At 37.1% G+C, this 20,730-nt stretch overlaps 3 protein-coding genes across 3 annotated transcripts in view; all 3 read left to right on the plus strand.

Annotated features, from left to right (window-relative positions):
* Positions 1 to 20,730, plus strand: part of LOC131015234 (probable glycosyltransferase At3g07620) — a 1,181,237-nt gene that overhangs the window by 507,869 nt on the left and 652,638 nt on the right. The window lies entirely within an intron of this gene.
* Positions 7,574 to 10,073, plus strand: LOC131019125 (LRR receptor-like serine/threonine-protein kinase RGI5). Its single transcript, XM_057947811.1, has 4 exons — positions 7,574 to 8,480; positions 8,555 to 8,773; positions 8,848 to 9,450; positions 9,943 to 10,073. The coding sequence occupies exons 1-4, from the start codon at positions 7,574 to 7,576 to the stop codon at positions 10,071 to 10,073; spliced, it is 1,860 nt and encodes a 619-aa protein (XP_057803794.1).
* On the plus strand, positions 17,975 to 20,303 carry LOC131015254 (probable LRR receptor-like serine/threonine-protein kinase At3g47570). The gene has a single exon (XM_057943567.1). The coding sequence runs from the start codon at positions 18,242 to 18,244 to the stop codon at positions 19,733 to 19,735; it is 1,494 nt and encodes a 497-aa protein (XP_057799550.1). The 5' UTR covers positions 17,975 to 18,241; the 3' UTR covers positions 19,736 to 20,303.

A 20,730-nucleotide genomic window follows, 5' to 3' on the forward strand; every position in this document is an offset into this window, starting at 1 on the left:
TTTCTATAGCGATCAAAGTCTTCGTCTGCGTCTCCCTCTGTCTCAACTCTTCACCTTCTTCTTCGTCTCCGTCTCTGTCTTTGTCTCAACCTCAAGTCTTTGTTTTCATCTTCGTCTTCGTCTTTGTCTTCTTCTCAGTCGGGCCGACATTTGTATGGACCACGAGAGAGTAGGCATGGAAAACCCACACCCATCAAGACTCTCAAGTCTTGTAATATTTCTGTATATAGCTTGCACTCATTAGCGACTTAATTATCATAATACAATCACAATTTGCAGCCATGGAGAAAAAGCTTTCTTGCATTTTTGCGTATGCATTCCTAATCACCATAACCTTCCCAATGCTTTCTTGCATTTTTGTGTAAACTATTTTTTTGCAGATATATCTATGATATTCTTACTTATTTTAACTTTTATGGATAAGTTAGCAATTTAGTATTTATCGGTTTTATGTATTTAATAAGTATGTCATCCGCCGTCGGTGGGCCGCCGGTAATTCCCGCCGGTATTTCTGTGCTTTTTTGTAGTGTAATAGCTACGGATGGCTCTATCCTGATAAAAGAACAATATTTTGCTCCACTAGAGTTTTGATGGTTTTAAATTATGACCTTAAAAGTAGACTTGTTATGTCTTTGGTGTAAGAAATAAGGCACGCAGACGAGCAAATTGACAAATTCTCAATCACTCTTTTTTCCCAAATCTCATCTTTAATTTAATCCTATTTATTTCTCTACACACGACACTACAAGCATCTCTCACCATCGACTCTCATCAGGTACATACAACATCTCGTAGATCTTATCTTTCTTTAATACTTTGATGAAACTTTAATTTATGTGGAAGTTCGCCGAACTGGCCGGAGAAAAATTCAGGAGAGAGTTACAACTCTTATAGATAGGTAAAGTTCATGTTATTGTATGTCTATTTTGTCGTCAAATACCGTTACGTTAGCACGCTCAATTAAACCGATGGTTGGTCCACAATATTAGTTTAGTTTTTTTTTTTGGATTGTTATTCTTTTAGATAATTAAAAATAATATGAGTCAAAATAAGTAAAACTTTTTCCTAAAGGGGATTTTTTGTTTATCATTAAAGATAAGTAAATCGGATTGAAGCGTAAAAAAGTTTCTGATCAAAGATAAAGTATCTCTCCATTAGATTGAAGTCTGTTGCACTTTCGCTTGAAGCCTTGAATAGTTGAATGTAAGTTTCATGAGTATACAAGATATATAGATGCAACAATTCATTATATTTAAATGGTACTATGATGTATACATACGTAAAAGGTGGGGATAAGCCCTAAAAAAAAAGGTTTTCTAATTTTTGACATCCTTTGGTATCTGATGCTTCTCACAATTCTATGTTTGCTATTTTTTATTTGGATAATAAGTTCGCTATCATATTTTAATCAATTATGATTCAAACCTCAATATTACAGGTTTTTTATTATTTTTCTTCTCTGTGCAAGTATGAGCACTCGGAATTTTTCGTCCACATCAAACTCACTTCCGGGTTAAAAAAAAAAAATTCTTCAATATAATGCGAATATAATATGATCAATCTCAAACATGTTTAAAATGCATCTTAATTTCATGAGTTCGCTTTTTTTGGCTTAAATTTTTTTTAAAAATTTTATATGTGATATTATAGCTACAGAGGTATATCGACAAAGAAGACTTTCACAAATGAAATGGAAACGTTCAAACTTAAAACAAGAGAATTCATGCGATATCAATAGTAAGTAATACAATGTTTTGGCTTAATTTTTTTTATTAAATTTAAATTTATTGTTTATGCATTCAGATTCTATACTAAATGATTTAAAAAAGGTGCCTGATTGCATTTATTGCGGAGCTACAAAATTTCAATACAAGCCTCCTATTTTTTGTTGCGATAATGGAAAGGTTATATTTCCATTTTCTAAAATTCCTCAAGAATTATATGAATTGTTTACATCTGATCACAAGAAGCTATGGATTTCCGAAGAAGTATTCGCTCATACAATTATATTATTCTCATTTACTTCATTTGTAGTGAAATTGGATAAAGAGCTTGCATATGCAAGACGAGGAATTTACTCTTTTCGAGCACAAGGAATGATTTATCACGATCTTTCGGGATTGATACCACAAGATTCAACTCCTGGCTTTTTTCAATTATATTTTTATGAAACAGGAAACGAGGTAGAGAACAGAACGAACATAATGCAAAATCAAAATATCTCAGAAATAGTAGTGAAGAAGCTCATAAAATTTTTGGAAGTCAATCCATATGCAAATGTTTTTAGAAGATTGAAAGATTAACCTTCAATGGATAATGTTTAACTTCATATTTCAAAAGATATGAACATAGATCAACGAGTATATAATTCTCCACATGGAGATCAAGTTGCAGCTATATGGGTCGAAGGTAATAATGATAACGTACCATTTGAGCGAGATATTGTGGTTCATGCTCATTCAAGTGAGAGACATAGAATAAAACATTATTATGGATGTTATGATCCATTGCAATATCCACTCCTTTTTACAAGAGGCGAAACAGGTTGGCATCAAAACATCAAAAAGATAATTTTGTAACAAGAATCTCAATACTACTTCATCTCTATCAACAAGTATGAGTGCAGATGATTTCATCTCCAGAGAAGAACATGGTATATATGTTGCTAAGTTTTATATATTATTCTCATGTTGAAGAACAAAAGTTAACATTAACGTTATTATAGATTATGAAACTATTCGACTTGCCAATGAAATTCTAATACATAGACAATTACGATGAAGACAAGGCAGTAATTTTAATAAAATTGAAAGAGTCATGTGATGTTGACATCATAAACCACAATACCAATTGCTCTTATTATGTGATAGTCCAAGACTACATATTATATTTAATTTTGCAACCACATTGTACATATGGTTTAAGTTTTAAAATCAGCTAATAAAATTCAATCAAAATATATGTTAAGCAATTGATATTAGGTTCAATCACATAAACTATCATTGAGATCAAAACCTAACTAAACTTGTTAATTACAAATACCCTCTTAACATATAGCCACGTATTTTACAATAACACATTGTGGAGGGAGTAGTGATACAGAGTTAATAATCCCAATCGGATATATGTAGTATATGTTGAAGGGCATATTTCTAATCGCACATAATATAGTTATTTTCAAGTAGAATAGCCCCAGGAGTAATCTTGTAAGCAGCTAAGTGATACAAAAGCACAATTCATCTAACATATCTTTCTTCTATGATATATATAAAATCACCAATTAATGGCTCCTACTAACAAAACACTTATGCATAATTTTTCCCCACTTAGCGATTACACTATAGTTGAATGCCACATAAAGAAGGCCAAAACAAGTAAAACCAACTTAATTCCAACACATATAAGTGAGACCATGATATGGATAGACAAAAACCAGCAAGCGCTTCTGATATAATGATTTTAGTCCTAAACCAGGGAAAACATGTAATAAGATCCACACCTTTCACACGACATAGGCAACATTCCCTCTCAATATCAATATCAGGTGTTTCACAGGCTCTACAGACCTATGAAGTAAGGTCACTAACATTTCTTACTCCATAGCATTCTTGATGAACGACTATTTGACATCTGAAAGTAACAATGAAAAATCAACACCCTATTCATCACCTCAAGGAGTAATTTTGAAGAAACAAATGAAGCTAAGCTGGACAAATACCTAATACAAATAACAATTTTGTTGAAGTCCCAATCTTTGACCCACCGACAAACTCTGTGTCCACTTTGCACAGACAGGTTCATAGTGCTCTATCATGTCAAAAATAGCTAAGTTATAATTTATACTGCAGTGGATAGAGTAGAAGAGATATCTCAGCTGAACATGAACATTAAAGAGAACCTGTATACTTATGCTGTTTATTTGCTAATTTGTAACTTAACAATAAAAAATTGTCTTTATTTTTGTGATTTAAAGAAACCCATGTATTATATATAGTGTTAGAGATTAGCGGTAGTTATATTAATTTTATACTAATTTGCATATTACTTGAAGATTTCATTTATTATTATTATTATTATTATTATTATTATTATTATTATTATTATTATTATTATTATTATTATTATTATTATTATTATTATGTCGATTGATTCAACACAATCATTAAGAACTTTAGATACAAATCAAAGGTTCTCCTCAATACGATTGAATGTTTTACAAATTGGACATGAAATAGTTTGTGGAATTAACTTAAGTACAAGGGTTAAGAAATTGATAATGATGGACAACGAGGTATGTGCTATACAAAAATTTAAACTTACAAATATATTTAAATTGAATGTCCAAATTGGAGCAATAATGTCAACATAGATATAGATAATTTTGTGTGAAAATATGAGGCGGATAAAACATATTTAATCTCTAATGGAGAGGTTAGACAGGTTGATGGACGATATCCTAACATACATCCCGAAAAAAAAATTATTCTCAAAAAGTATACTGATGTGACCGAAACATTCGATAGTATTGATATGAAGATACAATACAATTTTGTTGAGTTCAAAGATATAGAATCAAAGTTTGACAAAAAAAAGAAGAATTTGGTAAGCCTCAAATGATTCCTTTTCTTTATTATTACTAATTACTAATTACAACATATATTTCATGTATATTATTAACATGTGTATACTGAGCAGATGTCTTTGGTACGAGTTGAAAATAGTAAAATGGTACCAACGAAAACCACATCGGGTGCACATTCAAAAACAGTGAGAGACATAACTATCCTCAACAAAGAGTAAGTATTTTTTATATGATGTAATTATTTGTTAGTTAAATAATAATATTTTTTATAAAATACAAATAAAAAATATTCATAATTACACTTTTAATTCTTTTTAATGATACAAGAATCAATTTATGGACATCAGTCTTTAGGAAGATATGGTCATAAATGAAGGAGATAAGCTACAAAAAGTTTTAGAGCAAAATTCAATTATTGTTATCACAAATGTCATTGCAAATAAGTTTTTGCGAAAATCACGCACAGTTAAAATTTTAATTTATATATTATCACCATGAATAACAAAATACATTAATTTATATATTAGCACCATAAATAACAAAATACAGTGCATGTCAGGTGCCTTGCAATTGCAAAGTACAATGAGATCCGTATTACAAACTTCACCAGAATGTCCAGAGATTAAACATATGGAGCAAAGGTATGGGATAATGGAAACTATTCTTTTAATTATTTATTTCATTAATATAGTAATCCAATCAATTATTTAACTTGTGTTATTCTTATGTTGTAAATGCAGATCATATGAAACTTATGATCCATTAAGGATAACAGCATCAAGAATGATCCAAAAAATTAAATGACAAATGCAAAGGAAGTGACATTGAAAGACCTTAAAGAAAATCAGCATATATTGTCGAAGGTACTACCTAACAAATTGAATATGCATTCCCTATTCATTATAAGCCTAACGTGAAGCAATAGAAATCGAATAGAATAATATTGTAAATGATTTGCTCCTTTTTTTTTTCTTTTTCCTTTATCTATACTTATATATTAATTGAGATTTATTTTTATTAATTATCACAATCTTCTATTTTGATCTTCCAGGAATCTTACTATTGTTTTATGGGAATATTAGTTCAAGTGGTTGAAAATAAAACATCAATATGGTATAATTCCTGTAAAACGTGCTCAACATCATGCCCAAAGAATGCTGAAACCACAATATGCAAAAAATGCAACGAGGAGGTTGTTGAGACAACACCCAGGTAATGAGACAACACCCGGGTAATGACCAATACAAACACAAAAAATTAATACAAAAATACATGTCATTAATATTAGTAACATTTTTAACATACAATTCTAGGTTTAGAATAACCTTAAATGTCCTACAAGGAGGTTATGATGTAATATTACAATGTTCGATGAGGTTGTAGCAGTATATGTAGGATGCTCAGTGGATGAGTATATTTCATCAATCAGTCACGTAAGTTTTTATTTTTTTTCATCAACAGTCATTTGTCAAAATAACAAGTATCAATTTTTAAAGAAATTTACTCATCATGGTAATTTAAATACCTAATTTCACAAGATCAAAACGATTCTACATACTACAGAGGTCTAGCAGCTCAAAATTCAATTAAAATACGGTGTGACTACTATAAAGCATGCAAAAGTCGATGATAGGGGAAAGCTAACTCTTATAGCAAATGCAATCCAAAAGATAGAATGTGACCCGATGAAGGCTGTAATGAATTCGATGGTACCATCAATTAAACAATCAAAAGATCAGGAAGAAGGGAAGGGAAGAAATAGTTAAGAAGGCACCCAAGACAAAGCAAAAAAACGGAAAGAAAAAAATAGGCAAGAAAGGCCATGTCAAATAAAGTGGGAGAAAAACAACAACTAAAAAGACCAAGCATGCAAGCTGGAGTGGCAGAATTACAAGTACTGCAGCCTCATGAAGTGCGGAAGGGGAAAACGAAAAATCACAAGAAAAATTCTTGATGATTATATTGACATTACAAGTGATGACGATGAAGAGAATGATGATTGCACGTTGGAAAAATTTATCTCTGGAAGTAAAAATAAGAGAGAAATTTTCTCCACCCATAAAAGTCAAAGTAGAAAAGATTTGATGTGAATATAGATCACATTTAATAGTTTAGACTAATTAGTAGTTGACGTATTTGCTTTTACTTTTTAATATTTTATTTACCAGCAATATTTAACTTTTTTTAAATTCAATAGGTATTTCAAATTTTATTCACAATCATATTTTCAATGATATTTTGAGTATTGCATTAAATATGATGGTAACTTTTAGCATAACATTATACTATCAAGCATAACACGTGCAACGCACGTTTCCTCTGCTAGTTAGAATAAAAGGATGATACACTTATATAAAATAGAAAATTGTTTAGATATATATAGCATCAACACATGTTAGTGAATATCCATTTTTTTTTTTTTTTTGAGAATGTGAATCCAATTTCGCTATACATTATTTCCAAAAATAAGTCACATTTTCTCAAAAAAGACAAAAGTCGCATAAAATTCTACGTAAACCTTTCGATTAATGGAAAAGTTTTCGCACTATTGTAATGAATGGGGATCGGAATGATGATATCGAGCAAGTCTTGGTCTGCGTCTTTGTCTCAACTCTTCACCTTCGTCTTCGTCTGCGTCTCCGTCTTTGTCTCAACTCTTCACCTTCGTCTCCGTCTCTGTCTTTGTCTCAACCTCAAGTCTTCGTCTGCGTCTGCGTCTCAACCTCAAGTCTACTTTAAATTATATATCCTTTTGCAAGTGCAATCTACTTTTTCAAAGTTTGATTCTATATATCTGTTTGTCTCAACCTCAAGTCTTTGTCTTCGTTTTGTCTTCGTCTCAAACGGAAAAAACAAAAAACAAAAAAGACGTCAAAAGCCACCACCCATGAAGACTCTCAAGTCTTATAATATTTGTGTATATATGATGATTATTGGATGCATTTATTAGCGACTTAATTATCATAATACAATCACAATTAATTTGCACCCATGGAGAAAAAGCTTTATTGCATTTTGCCTTATGCATTCCTAATCACCGTAACCTTCCCAGTGCTTTCTTCAGAAGCCAAACAACCTATGAGTCTTGCAACTGATCAAACTGCCCTTCTTTCACTCGAACATAGATCTCTTTTACTTGCAACTAATTGGACCAATTCGAGCTCCGTCTGCAGCTGGATTGGCGTCACTTGCAGCTTGCGCCACCCAAGAGTAGCTGCCTTGAATCTCTCCAACATGGCTCTCTCCGCCACCATTCCACCACAGTTCGGACGCCTCTCCTTCCTCGTCTCCCTCGACCTCTCCAACAACCTTTTCTATGGAGATTTCCCACACCAACTGTCTCTCCTTCGCCGTTTGAAGTTCATATCTTTCCGACTCAACAACTTCACTGGAGACATCCCTCCGATGTTCGGTCAGTTACCAAAATTAGAGTATTTGTCTTTAAGCAACAACAGCTTCATAGGTTCCATCCCAAAATTGCTCTCAAACCTCACAAACCTACAATTTCTTGAGTTATCTTTCAATTCTCTAAGTGGAGAAATTCCAAAAGAGTTTGGGAGACTTCAAAGTCTACAAACTCTATCTGTTCGATTCAATCGTCTATCCGGTGCTATACCATCAGCCATATTCAACATCTCGACCCTTGTAGTTATAGCATTGAGAAACAATGAACTGAGTGGAAGTCTTCCAACAGACATGTGCCGTAATCTTCCAACTCTTACTGTGCTAAGTCTTTCTAAAAATCAGCTGAGTGGCGCGATTCCCTCAAATCTATCCCGATGTTCAGGGCTTGATGTGTTGGGCCTCTCTTACAACTCTTTTAGTGGGGAGATTCCTTCAGAAATCGGCTACTTAACATCTCTTCAGTTGTTAGCTCTTGGTGGTAACAATTTGAATGGTATGGTTCAAGTTCTTATCACATAAATTTGTGTAAATGAGATTTTATTAGTTTCATGACACTTTTTTTGTCAGGAATACTACCGCATGAGATTGGCCATATTCAGAGTCTTGTTACTTTTGGTGCTGAACAGAATGAGATTGCGGGCTCAATTGATTTCAATATTTTCATGAATATGTCTTCTTTGCAAACCTTAGCACTATGGCGTAACAAATTCACGGGGAACCTTTCAAGGGATGTCGGGAATATTACCATGCTAACATTGTTAGAGCTCCAGGAAAACCATTTTACAGGTACAACAGAGTAATTTTCATGTAAATTGTGTGTTTAGCTACAATATGTGTTTTTGAAATCTGATGTTTTGCAGGGCTTATTCCCACTGAATTTGTCCAACTTTACCATTTGGAGACATTACGATTATACTCCAACAGCTTGAGTGGTTCGATTCCACATGAGCTCTTTAACATTTCAACACTTCGAATTCTTTCACTTGGCGGCAATGCTCTGTCAGGGGTTCTTCCAACCCATTTATGCCATGCCTCTCTCTCTCTCGAAGAACTTTATCTTGGCATAAATTCTATTAGTGGAGCAATACCCAACTCCATCTGTAACTGTTCTCAACTCACAATTCTCTCACTTCCCCGAAACAAATTCAGTGGTTATATACCTACTCATCTCGGCAACCTAAGACTTCTTCAAAGACTTGAACTGTTCAGAAACAATCTTACCCAGGCACCATCTTCTTCCTTCATTACTTCATTGACAAATTGCAGGTGTCTAACTGATTTGGTATTTGATAATAATCCTCTAAATGGTGTCATTCCAGCTTCTGTCGGGAATTTATCTTCCTCGCTTTCAATATTCACCGCCAGCAACTCCAAATTCAGTGGCAGCATTCCTGTTGAAATAGGCAATCTAAGCAATATGATGGTATTAGATTTATCTGGGAATGAGTTATTGTTAGAACCGGGTACACGATCGAGATATTACAATAAATATTTTGAGATATTACAACTCAAAATAATTGAAAATATTACAAAGAAAATAATTTGAGAAATTACAACTCAAATAATTTTATACAACTGAAATATACAGTATAAATAAATTATACGTATAGGCTAAGTCGAGTCGAGATAAATCTCTTCCCGCAAGAAGATTATCGCCCCGGTAGTGCTCTTCGGTTTAGGCGTATCTTCCCCAAAGGTAAAACGACTTCGTCTCGGCGGATGTAGCACCACAATCCGGCGAGCTCCGGCGAACTGAATAGGATCAAGAACTGAGCACAAGTGTTTGCAGTGAGTGTAAATGGCAGAATGCAGGATTTTGTTGGTGTTGTTCCTCCTTTCTGCATGCTCTCCACAAGTCTATTTATAGACATGTGGTAAGTATGAATTCAATACATTGAATTCCACTCCGACGGCTGGAAGTCGTAAGTGTTGAAGATGATGGCCGGTGGGCGCAGTCATTGAAGAAAATCAGCTGCAAAAACGAAGTTGTCATGCAGAAGTCGTACTGGCGTGCTTCTGCTTCCAGCTTCTGCTGCTGCTGCTGATGTCAACTGTTGCTGTTGCTGGTGCTGGGCTTGGGAATTAAATTCTGTTGGGCCAAGAAAATAATTCTGTTGGGCCAAAAAATAAAAGCCCAATGGAGTTGGTCCAAAAAATAGTTTGGGCCCCAAACACCACCCCAAAGCACCAAATGCCAAGATCCAAGTCCTTGGCCGCGGCCCGTACCCGACCCGCCCGTCCGGCGGCGGCGGCGACGACGTCGTCGTCCGTCCGTCCGATCGATCGTCGGCGGCGGCGCGCGTGTGTGTGTGCGCGCGAGGCTAGTACTTAGATCAAGCCCACTAGCAAGCCCACAAGTCAATTTATTAACTCCATGTGCTTTGCTATTCTTATACATGAAAAACATCTCTATGTTTTCCAATGTGGGATAGCATTTATTTTCCCTCTTCAACATCCAAACTTTGACATACAATATCTCACTCATCGGAAATCGGTTTTGAGACTTCAAGTATATCACGTTGATCTACTCGAGATGTAGATTAACATCCAATAATTATTTTAATTAAATAATAAATATTTAATTAAATAATAATTTTCAGATATAGCTTAAAACCATATTTCCAACAATCCCCCACATGAGTGAGAAATCAGTATGCGAAAGTATGCAAACACTTAGCTCAGTCCTCTTAAGATACAACATTGCATTTGGAAAGGTAGCTTGTGGCTTTGAACCTGCCATAGTCAATATTATCGAGTATACCGGCGGCCTAGTGGATTGTGTTCCTTGAACTAGTCCTCCTCGGTGTATACTGAGTCAACAATATTGACACAATATTGCTTCAATCCTTATTCGTTCTCACGTTTGTGTCCATTACAGGCCTTGGAACACCTCTTTGGATTCATAAGTGTTTCAATCGAAGCGGCCCCACTTCACACTTACATAGGTGACTCTTAACTCAAGTATCCTGCTATACTTGTCCTCTTCGAGGAGTTCTAGAGTCATTAAAAGTCAAAGACTTAACCTCACCACGTGCAGGTTTCCGAACACTCACTGTTCTACAAGGAATAGGCAATTCGAGTGTTCAACACACGGATTTTCATAACTTAGTTGTCCCATTGAACCAAGTTCTTGGGATCCTCCAGTCATCATGGTTGGGTTGCCACTATGATTATCCTTAATTTGTGGACTTCAAACCCATTCCCCCTAACAGTTTATACATCTGATCTCGATGGATACTTTTTGTCAAAGGATCCGCTATGTTATCAATTGATCTTATATAATCAATTGTGATAACTCCACTAGTGATCAGATGTCTCACGGTATTATGACGTCGACGAATATGTCTCGACTTACCGTTATACAAATGGTTTTGTGCTCGTCCGATAGCAGCTTGACTATCACAATGAATTATTACGGACGACACAGGTTTCGACCAACATGGAATATCCTCGAGGAAATTTTTAAGCCACTCGGCTTCTTCACCAGCTTTATCCAAAGCTATGAATTCTGATTCCATGGTCGATCTAGCAATACATGTTTGCTTCTTGGATTTCCAAGACACAGCACCACCCCCCACAGTGAATACATAACCGCTCGTTGAAAACGAGTCTTTGGCATCAGATATCCAATTTGCATCACAGTACCCTTCAAGTACAGAGGGTTCCCTAGTATAATGAATCGCATAGTTTTGAGTATATTTCAAATATCTCAAAACCCTTTCAAGAGCTTTCCAATGTTCATTACTAGGGTTAGCTGTAAAGCTGCTCAACTTGTTGACCGAGCATGCTATATCGGGACGAGTGCAATTTGTTAGATACAACAAGCTCCCAATAATCTTTGCATATTCTATCGCGTCAACAGGTTCTCCCTTGTGTACACTCAAATGCACATTAGGTTCCCATGGTGTCTTAGCCATTGGCTTGTCAAAAGCGTTGAATTTCTTTAACACTTTCTCAACGTAGTGAGATTGTGTTATAGTAATACCATCAGGTCTTCTTAGAATTTTAATTCCAAGGATAACATCAGCTAAGCCCATATCTTTCATGCTAAAATTTTTACTTAGCATGCCTTTGGTTTCTTGAATCACTCGGGAATTACTTCCCATGATGAGCATGTCATCTACATAAAGACAAACAATAACATATCCGTTATTAGAATTCTTAATGTAGACACATTTATCGCACTCATTGATTCTGAATCCATTTGACAACATTACACTGTCAAATTTTAAATGCCATTGAAGCGGTGCTTGCTTCAACCCATATAAAGACCTTTGAAGTTTGCATACTTTGTGCTCTTGCCCAGGTACTATAAACCCTTCAGGTTGCTTCATATATATTTCATCTTCCAACTCGCCATACAAGAACGCAGTTTTCACATCCATTTGGTGAATCTCGAGATTGTGCAAGGCAGCAATAGCGAGAAGCATCCGAATAGATGTTAGTCTGGTCACAGGTGAATAGGTATCGAAGAAATCGTACCCTTCTTTCTGCCTGAAACCTTGAACGACAAGTCGGGCTTTGTACTTATCTATAGTACCATCAGATTTGTACTTCTTCTTTAGGATCCATTTGCATCCTAAAGCTTTACTTCCAGGTGGTAGATCCACTAACACCCAAGTATGATTCTGCATAATGGAATCAATCTCAATATCGATGGCTTCTTTCCAGAGAGCTGCATCTGAGCCAGACATAGCTTCTTTAATCGTCACCGGTTCGCCATCTAGCATCAAGACAACATAATCCGGTCCATAGACATTAGCTTTTCTAACTCGTTCCCCACGTCTCGGTTCTACATCCATAGGTTTAGACCTTGGTCTTTTCCTATTAGGTAGTACATGATTAGAACCCGTGGCATCATCTACTTGAGTAGAATTACTAGCTACTTCCATAGGTTTAGAACCTGTAGCATCACCATCAACTCCATCATTAGAGTTCGATGTACCTTTATCCTTGTTAGGATAGATATTTTCAAAGAATATAGCATTCCTTGATTCTATCGTTGTCCCAACATGTATATCAGGTATCTCCGATCTGTGCACTATAAAACGATAGGCACTGCTATTAAGTGCATGACCAATGAAGATACAATCCACCGTTTTAGGTCCTATTGTAACTTGCTTTGGTAAAGGCACTTCTACCTTGGCTAAACACCCCCACACTTTGAGGTATTTATACGAAGGTTTCCTTCCTTTCCATAGCTCATAGGGAGTTACATCTTTCCCTTTGAGTGGAATCTTGTTCAAGATATAGTTGGCCGTTAAGACAGCTTCCCCCCACATGTTCTGGGGTAATCCTGAACTAATCAACAAGGCATTCATCATCTCCTTAAGAGTTCGATTCTTGCGTTCAGCAACGCCGTTAGATTGTGGTGAATAAGGAGCCGTCGTTTGATGGATTATACCACTTTCGTTGCATAATTCAGCAAACGGAGCTACATACTCTCCACCTCTATCACTTCGAACCATCTTAATTCGACATCCAAGTTGATTCTCGGCTTCATTTTTGAAGTTTATAAAAGCTTCAATAGCCTCATCTTTACTTTTCAATAAGTAGAGGTAACAATACTTTGTGCAATCGTCTATAAAGGTGATAAAGTACTTCTTGCCACCTCTAGTTTGCACGAACTTTAAATCACAAACATCGGTGTGAATAAGTTCCAAAGGTTGAGTGCTCCTTACTACCGATTTAAACGGTAACTTAGCCATTTTGGCTTCAACACAAACTTCACATTTTTCTTGTGAGTTGTATTCATCAACTTTTAGTAAATTCATTTTTACTAATCTCTTTATAGCATTTAGATTAACATGTCCAAGTCTACAATGCCATAAATTTGAACACTCAATCAAGTAAGCAGAAGAGGTTGATGCATCTTTATTGATCTTAGCCTTGGCAGGCTTACAAGCTGACAAACATGGTTTTCATACCTTAATTCCACATGTTTTGTTGTCATTTCCCTTCATGTTTTTCTTGTGAATGCTTGTTTGTGCCCGAATATTTAGTTTTATGAAGATTTGATATCTTGGTGTAGTTTTGGAGTAATTTCAGGAAAAATAAAGGATTAATTGGAGCATTTTGAAGATATGAGATTGAAGTACGTCTCGAGAGGAATCCGTGAGCGCAAACGGCGACCAAATCCGAGTCCGGACGAGGGAGAACGGAGCAAAACGAGCGGACTGTGCAAAACGCCCAGTACCCCGCGGTCACCACCCGCGGCCGCGGGGTGGGACCGCGGGTCAGCTGTTCCCAATTCCAGGGGTTTACCGCGGTCACCACCCGCGGCCGCGGGGCGGGACCGCGGGTTCCCTGAGTTTTGCCCACGTTTGAGCACCACGGGCGCGGGCCATGACCGCGGGAAAAGAGCGGAGTCGCGTTTTTCAGCCCTTAAACCCCTTTCTCCCCCTTTTCCTCACATTATTCATCTTCCCCAACCTCATACTCACCCATTTCCATCTTCCCCAATTCATTCACACCAAACCCTAGCCTCCATTACCACATCTTTTTACCAAGATTGAAGGCATTGAAGAGGAGAGAAGATTGAAGAAAGCTCATTAATAGGATTTGTCACTTCTTACTCTCTCTTTCATTTATGTATTTCTTTGATTTTGGTTTGTTGTTTGTGAACATGTTTGGATAAAATCCCCCATTGGTTTGGGGATTAGGCTCATGGATGATGTGATGGATTGATTATTATGCTTAATATATGTATTGATTATTTCCTTGTTATTATCTTTTCAAGCCCTAGCTTTAATTCTTGTATGGATTGTTGGCCACTTTCTATGCATTTCTAATTTGTGATTTGAATCGGGAGAGGATAATCATAATAGATTAGGAGCTTGAAACATATTGACTCAATAAACCGGGAGGTTGAGAGTTGGGTGAGAGTTTACCGATCATTTGTGCTCTTGGGAGTTATAGGTTAGAAGTTGACCGGGGACGGCAACTATGACCCGTAATCTACAGTTTTAGTCGTCCGGGAGGGGGCTAGAACTAGTGGGGAGATCACTCTAGATAAATAGGAATATCAAGACTAATATTGAGCTAATTGAAGTCCATTGCTAATCCATCGTTGCCTAATCCCTAAACCACCTTCATCACTTAATTAATCCACTTTATTTGATTGTTCTTATTTTGTCTTTGAATTTGTTAGTTAATCAAACCACTCACCTCCTTGTTTAGTCTAAATAGCTCTAGCATAATGACTTAAGGTAATCACTAGAATTTGACTACTAATCCTTGTGGAATACGACCTTGCTTCCCTATGTTGCAACTACACCGTATACTTGCGGCGTGGTGAAAATATTAGCGAACACAAGCTCTTACACCAAGTTTGAAAAGTCCTTCGGAGGCATAGCCTTTCCCTAGGAACTTTCCCCACTTGCGTATTACAACATAGTCAGATTTGAAAAACAATTCAAAATCCTTATTCGTAAGCCTAAAGCCCGAAATTAAATTCTTTCGGACAGTTGGAACGTGTAATACGTCTTTTAATGTGATCTCCACGCCCGACGTGAGTTGAAGAATCACATCTCCCATGCCAAGGACTTGGGATGTCCGCTCGCTAGCCTCCATTATCGTTTTGTTTTCCACTTCCTTGTAGTTGTGGAACAACTCACGATTTATGCATATATGGACGGTAGCGCCGGTATCCACGAACCAAGCGTTCGGGTTGTCCACATGATTCACCTCGGAGATCATGGCAGCAAAGTCATCGTGGTTCCAATCGTCGAAGTCCTTCTCGACGTTGTTCACGTTGCTCTTTGCCTTCTTCCGCTTTGGCTTGCGGCAATCTTTAGCCATGTGACCTTGTTTGTCACAATTAAAACATACACCATCAAACTTTGATGGTTGACTACCGCCTTGTTTCCCTTTACCCTTATTATTAGGGTTAGGGCGACCACGTTTATTGGAGGGACCGCCTTTCTCAGTGAGATTGGCCTTTGCCTCCATCGGAGCTTTTCCCTTTTGATCACGACTTCTCACGTGATCCTCCATTTGAAGCTTGGATATTAATATCGGCACGGACATCTCCGAGCGCTCATGCTTCAAAAGGTTTTGAAATTTCCTCCAACTAGGAGGTAATTTCTCTATGATGATTGCAACGAGCAATGCATCCGCCAAGGGCATCCCTTCGGCTTGAACCTCATGTGAAAGATTTTGGAATTCTTCCACTTGGTCCATCAATGGCCGGGAGTCGACCATTTTGTATTCTAACCATTTGGCGACAATATACTTGGTAGTATTTGCCTTGTCCACTTGATATTTCAAATCAAGGGCCTCCCACAATTGTTTCGCGGTTTCATGAACCTTGAAAACACGGTAGAGCCGTTCGTCCAGAGACATGAGAACGGTGTTACGGCACAAGTAGTCGCCGCGACACCAGTTCAAATATCCGGCACGAATTTCTTGGCTTGTCTCCCCTTCCCCTTCACTCGGGGTTGGAGGTTTATCCTCCATTAAAAATCCGGCAAACCCCACGGTTGTGAGGTAGAATAGCATCTTCTCTTGCCAATATTTGAAGTTCTTGCCTGAGAACGTTGATGGTTTCTCGGCAAGACCAATAGTTCTAGATGTTGTCGATGAAGCCCCCGTTGATGCAAACGAGGAAAATATTGACGACGTGGTTGAACCGATGGTTGCAGAGGTGGTGGAGCCATCCATATTGACGTCGGTGTGAGCCATTTCTCGAACGTGTATCAACGGCAGAGAAATAATCTTCTTGCGATTGTTAGAACCGGGTACACGATCGAGATATTACAATAAATATTTTGAGATATTACAACTCAAAATAATTGAAAATATTACAAAGAAAATAATTTGAGAAATTACAACTCAAATAATTTTATACAACTGAAATATACAGTATAAATAAATTATACGTATAGGCTAAGTCGAGTCGAGATAAATCTCTTCCCGCAAGAAGATTATTGCCCCGGTAGTGCTCTTCGGTTTAGGCGTATCTTCCCCAAAGGTAAAACGACTTCGTCTCGGCGGATGTAGCACCACAATCCGGCGAGCTCCGGCGAACTGAATAGGATCAAGAACTGAGCACATGTGTTTGCAGTGAGTGTAAATGGCAGAATGCAGGATTTTGTTGGTGTTGTTCCTCCTTTCTGCATGCTCTCCACAAGTCTATTTATAGACATGTGGTAAGTATGAATTCAATACATTGAATTCCACTCCGACGGCTGGAAGTCGTAAGTGTTGAAGATGATGGCCGGTGGGCGCAGTCATTGAAGAAAATCAGCTGCAAAAACGAAGTTGTCATGCAGAAGTCGTACTGGCGTGCTTCTGCTTCCAGCTTCTGCTGCTGCTGCTGATGTCAACTGTTGCTGTTGCTGGTGCTGGGCTTGGGAATTAAATTCTGTTGGGCCAAGAAAATAATTCTGTTGGGCCAAAAAATAAAAGCCCAATGGAGTTGGTCCAAAAAATAGTTTGGGCCCCAAACACCACCCCAAAGCACCAAATGCCAAGATCCAAGTCCTTGGCCGCGGCCCGTACCCGACCCGCCCGTCCGGTGGCGGCGGCGACGACGTCGTCTTCCGTCCGTCCGATCGATCGTCGGCGGCGGCGCGCGTGTGTGTGTGCGCGCGAGGCTAGTACTTAGATCAAGCCCACTAGCAAGCCCACAAGTCAATTTATTAACTCCATGTGCTTTGCTATTCTTATACATGAAAAACATCTCTATGTTTTCCAATGTGGGATAGCATTTATTTTCCCTCTTCAACATCCAAACTTTGACATACAATATCTCACTCATCGGAAATCGGTTTTGAGACTTCAAGTATATCACGTTGATCTACTCGAGATGTAGATTAACATCCAATAATTATTTTAATTAAATAATAAATATTTAATTAAATAATAATTTTCAGATATAGCTTAAAACCATATTTCCAACAGTTATCTGGTAATATTCCACTAACTATAAGCCATTTGCATGAACTTCAAGGATTAGATCTTCAAGATAACATGTTGGGAGGCTCAATACCACATGCTATATGTGATCTATTCAGCCTCTACAGTTTATATTTTAGCGGGAATCAATTTTCAGGCCCAATTCCTAAATGTCTGGGAAATGTCTCTTCTTTAAGACATCTATATCTAGACTCCAACATTTTGAATTCAAGCATACCATCAAGCTTATGGGGCCTAAAAGATTTGATCAATCTAGACTTGTCCTCGAATTCATTAAATGGGTTCTTACCACAAGAGATAAGTAACTTAGGAGCAGCAATATATATAAACCTATCGATGAATCAGTTGTCAGGGTCAATTCCGACGAATATAGAAAAGTTGCAAAATTTGGTTAATCTGTCTTTGGCATATAATAGACTAGAAGGTTCTATTCCTGTGTCTATGGGAAGCATGATCAGTTTGGTAAATCTCGACTTGTCGTACAACAACCTCTCTGGTCCAATTCCAAAGTCTTTAGAAGCACTTCAACACCTCGATTACTTTAATGTCTCTTTCAATAGTTTAAGTGGAGAAATTCCTAATGGAGGTTCTTTTAAAAACTTCACTATGGATTCTTTTAAGGGTAATGAGGCATTGTGTGGAATCCCCAAGTTCCGTGTCCAAATTTGCTCTTCAATTTCTAATCACAGATCAAAGAGAAAGAAGGTGGAACGAGCTTCATTTATTGCTTTCGGGGTTGTGGCTTTCATCTCAGTTGTTTCTTTGGCCTTTATAATTGTCAGAAACAAAAGGAAAGACAAGGCGACTAGCAGAGAAGTTGATGAGTTGATATTCATTGTGCCGGAAAGAATCTCTTATTATGAACTGCTGCAAGCAACAGAAAGATTCGATAAAAGCAATTTACTTGGCACTGGGAGTTCTTGCTCAGTTTATAAAGGAATTCTTAACAATGGGAAGGATATCGTTGTCAAGGTGTTTAATATGCAGCTAGAAGGTATTTCAAGAATATTCGATGTCGAATGTGAGATACTACGTAGCATTCGACACAGAAATCTGACAAACGTCATAAGCAGTTGCTCCAATGAAGAGTTCAAGGCATTAGTACTTGAATATATGCCAAAGGGAAACCTTGAAAAATGGTTATATTCCCACAACTATTGCTTGAATATGATGGAAAGATTGAATATAATGATGGATGTTGCATGTGCTTTGGAGTATCTTCACCACGGTTATTCAATGCCCATTGTCCACAGCGACTTGAAGCCTAGTAATGTGCTGTTAGATGAAGACATGGTTGCCCATGTAAGCGACTTTGGGATAGCAAAGTTGTTATGCGATGGAGATAGCTCTGTGTTAACCAACACGCTAGCAACATTGGGTTACATCGCTCCAGGTGAAGTTTCTCTAAATATATTGATTGCACTTCACTTTCAATCGATTAATTGTGTCTTCCTTACTGCATACATCATGATTTTTGTTGTTCCAGAGTATGGCTTGGAAGGGCTAGTTTCAACAAGGTGTGATGTGTATAGCTACGGGGTGATGTTGATTGAAACTTTTACGAGAAAAAGGCCTAGTGATGATATGTTTTGCGAAGATATGAGCTTAAAGAGATGGGTAGAACTCTCACTTTCGGAGGTTCCAGATGAAGTGATAGATGCCAACTTAGTCATGAATTTGGAGGAAGAAATGATTGACAAGAATATGCAGTGTGTATCATCCATACTTGAATTGGCTCTGAAATGCTCTACGGACTCTCCCAGGGATAGAATCAACATAAAACAAGCACATGCAGAGTTGCGGAAAATCAAACATCGATTTTCCCAATGAAATTCAAGTAATTAAGCTATTTCAAAGTTCTATATTATTTCTAAGATAATATTGTCTATTACGATTTATTGATTTTCCCAATGATATTCGTGTTTCACATATCTGTCGTGAAGGGAACCAAGTTGCTGACATTATGGCAAATCCAAATACTCCGATTGGTTGGTGGGATCATGCTATTCCCTTGATTGAGGAAACCGTTCAAAAGGATATTCATATCCCAAATTTCTATCGCAAAGTTAGCTAATGATGTCTTCTTCATTTGGTGGCTTTGATGAGGCATGTAGTGTTGAAGATTTTGAAGGTAGTAGATTGTAACTGGGGTGAGGCACTGGATAGTGGTGAGGTGGATGACATAAAGAATGGAAAATTTGACTTGGTCCTTTTGTTGGTTTTTGCAATCATTGTTAATTTGTTTTTCTTGTTTATGCTTTTTTTCTCGTTGTAATAGACGAGTACTTGTTTTTCTTTACTGATGTTTTTTCCATTGGATTTTCGCCAGAAAGGTTTTAATGAGGCTCGGCCCTTAGTTAGCGTGTTTGTGCTTTCAAGGGTTTGCTAGGTTTTTTTAATCCATCTATATAACTAACTGACTTAGCAAAGTCATGTTATCTAGCATTTTGATAGAAATATTATTTCTATTTATTATTACTATTATTCAAGTCATGAATTTAGTCCGACTTGTGAAGTGGATTAAATCTACATATTTAATCTAGATATTATAACAGCAAAACGAATTAAATCTACGTATTTAATTTAGAATTATTTTACAGTCTATCGATTTTGGCAAGACAGGAAAACAGATATTGAAATACGAGATTTATTAGAATAGCCAGTTACAAACACGTGATGTGAGCAAACCCGAATCTATTATTATATGAGATACGGAATGGCAAACACAGAAGGATTTTATTTCATAGATCACCTCAACCTTTTATCACTTACAATCAACTTTGATTCCTACTCCCTACCATCCTACTACACCAACTCCCAACAGC

This window comes from Salvia miltiorrhiza, chromosome 3 (assembly GCF_028751815.1).
Source record: "Salvia miltiorrhiza cultivar Shanhuang (shh) chromosome 3, IMPLAD_Smil_shh, whole genome shotgun sequence".
In the NCBI taxonomy this organism is placed as follows: Eukaryota; Viridiplantae; Streptophyta; class Magnoliopsida; order Lamiales; family Lamiaceae; genus Salvia; species Salvia miltiorrhiza.

Excerpts from the sequence above, each read along its gene's own strand:
- LOC131019125 (XM_057947811.1), top strand. The coding sequence starts at position 7,574 with ATGGAGAAAAAGCTTTATTGCATTTTGCCTTATGCATTCCTAATCACC. Across the intron at positions 8,774-8,847 it reads CCAGGAAAACCATTTTACAG|GGCTTATTCCCACTGAATTT; the intron begins GTACAACAGAGT and ends GATGTTTTGCAG. Across the intron at positions 9,451-9,942 it reads TGAGTTATTGTTAGAACCGG|TCATTGAAGAAAATCAGCTG; the intron begins GTACACGATCGA and ends CGGTGGGCGCAG.
- LOC131015254 (XM_057943567.1), top strand. The coding sequence starts at position 18,242 with ATGAATCAGTTGTCAGGGTCAATTCCGACGAATATAGAAAAGTTGCAA.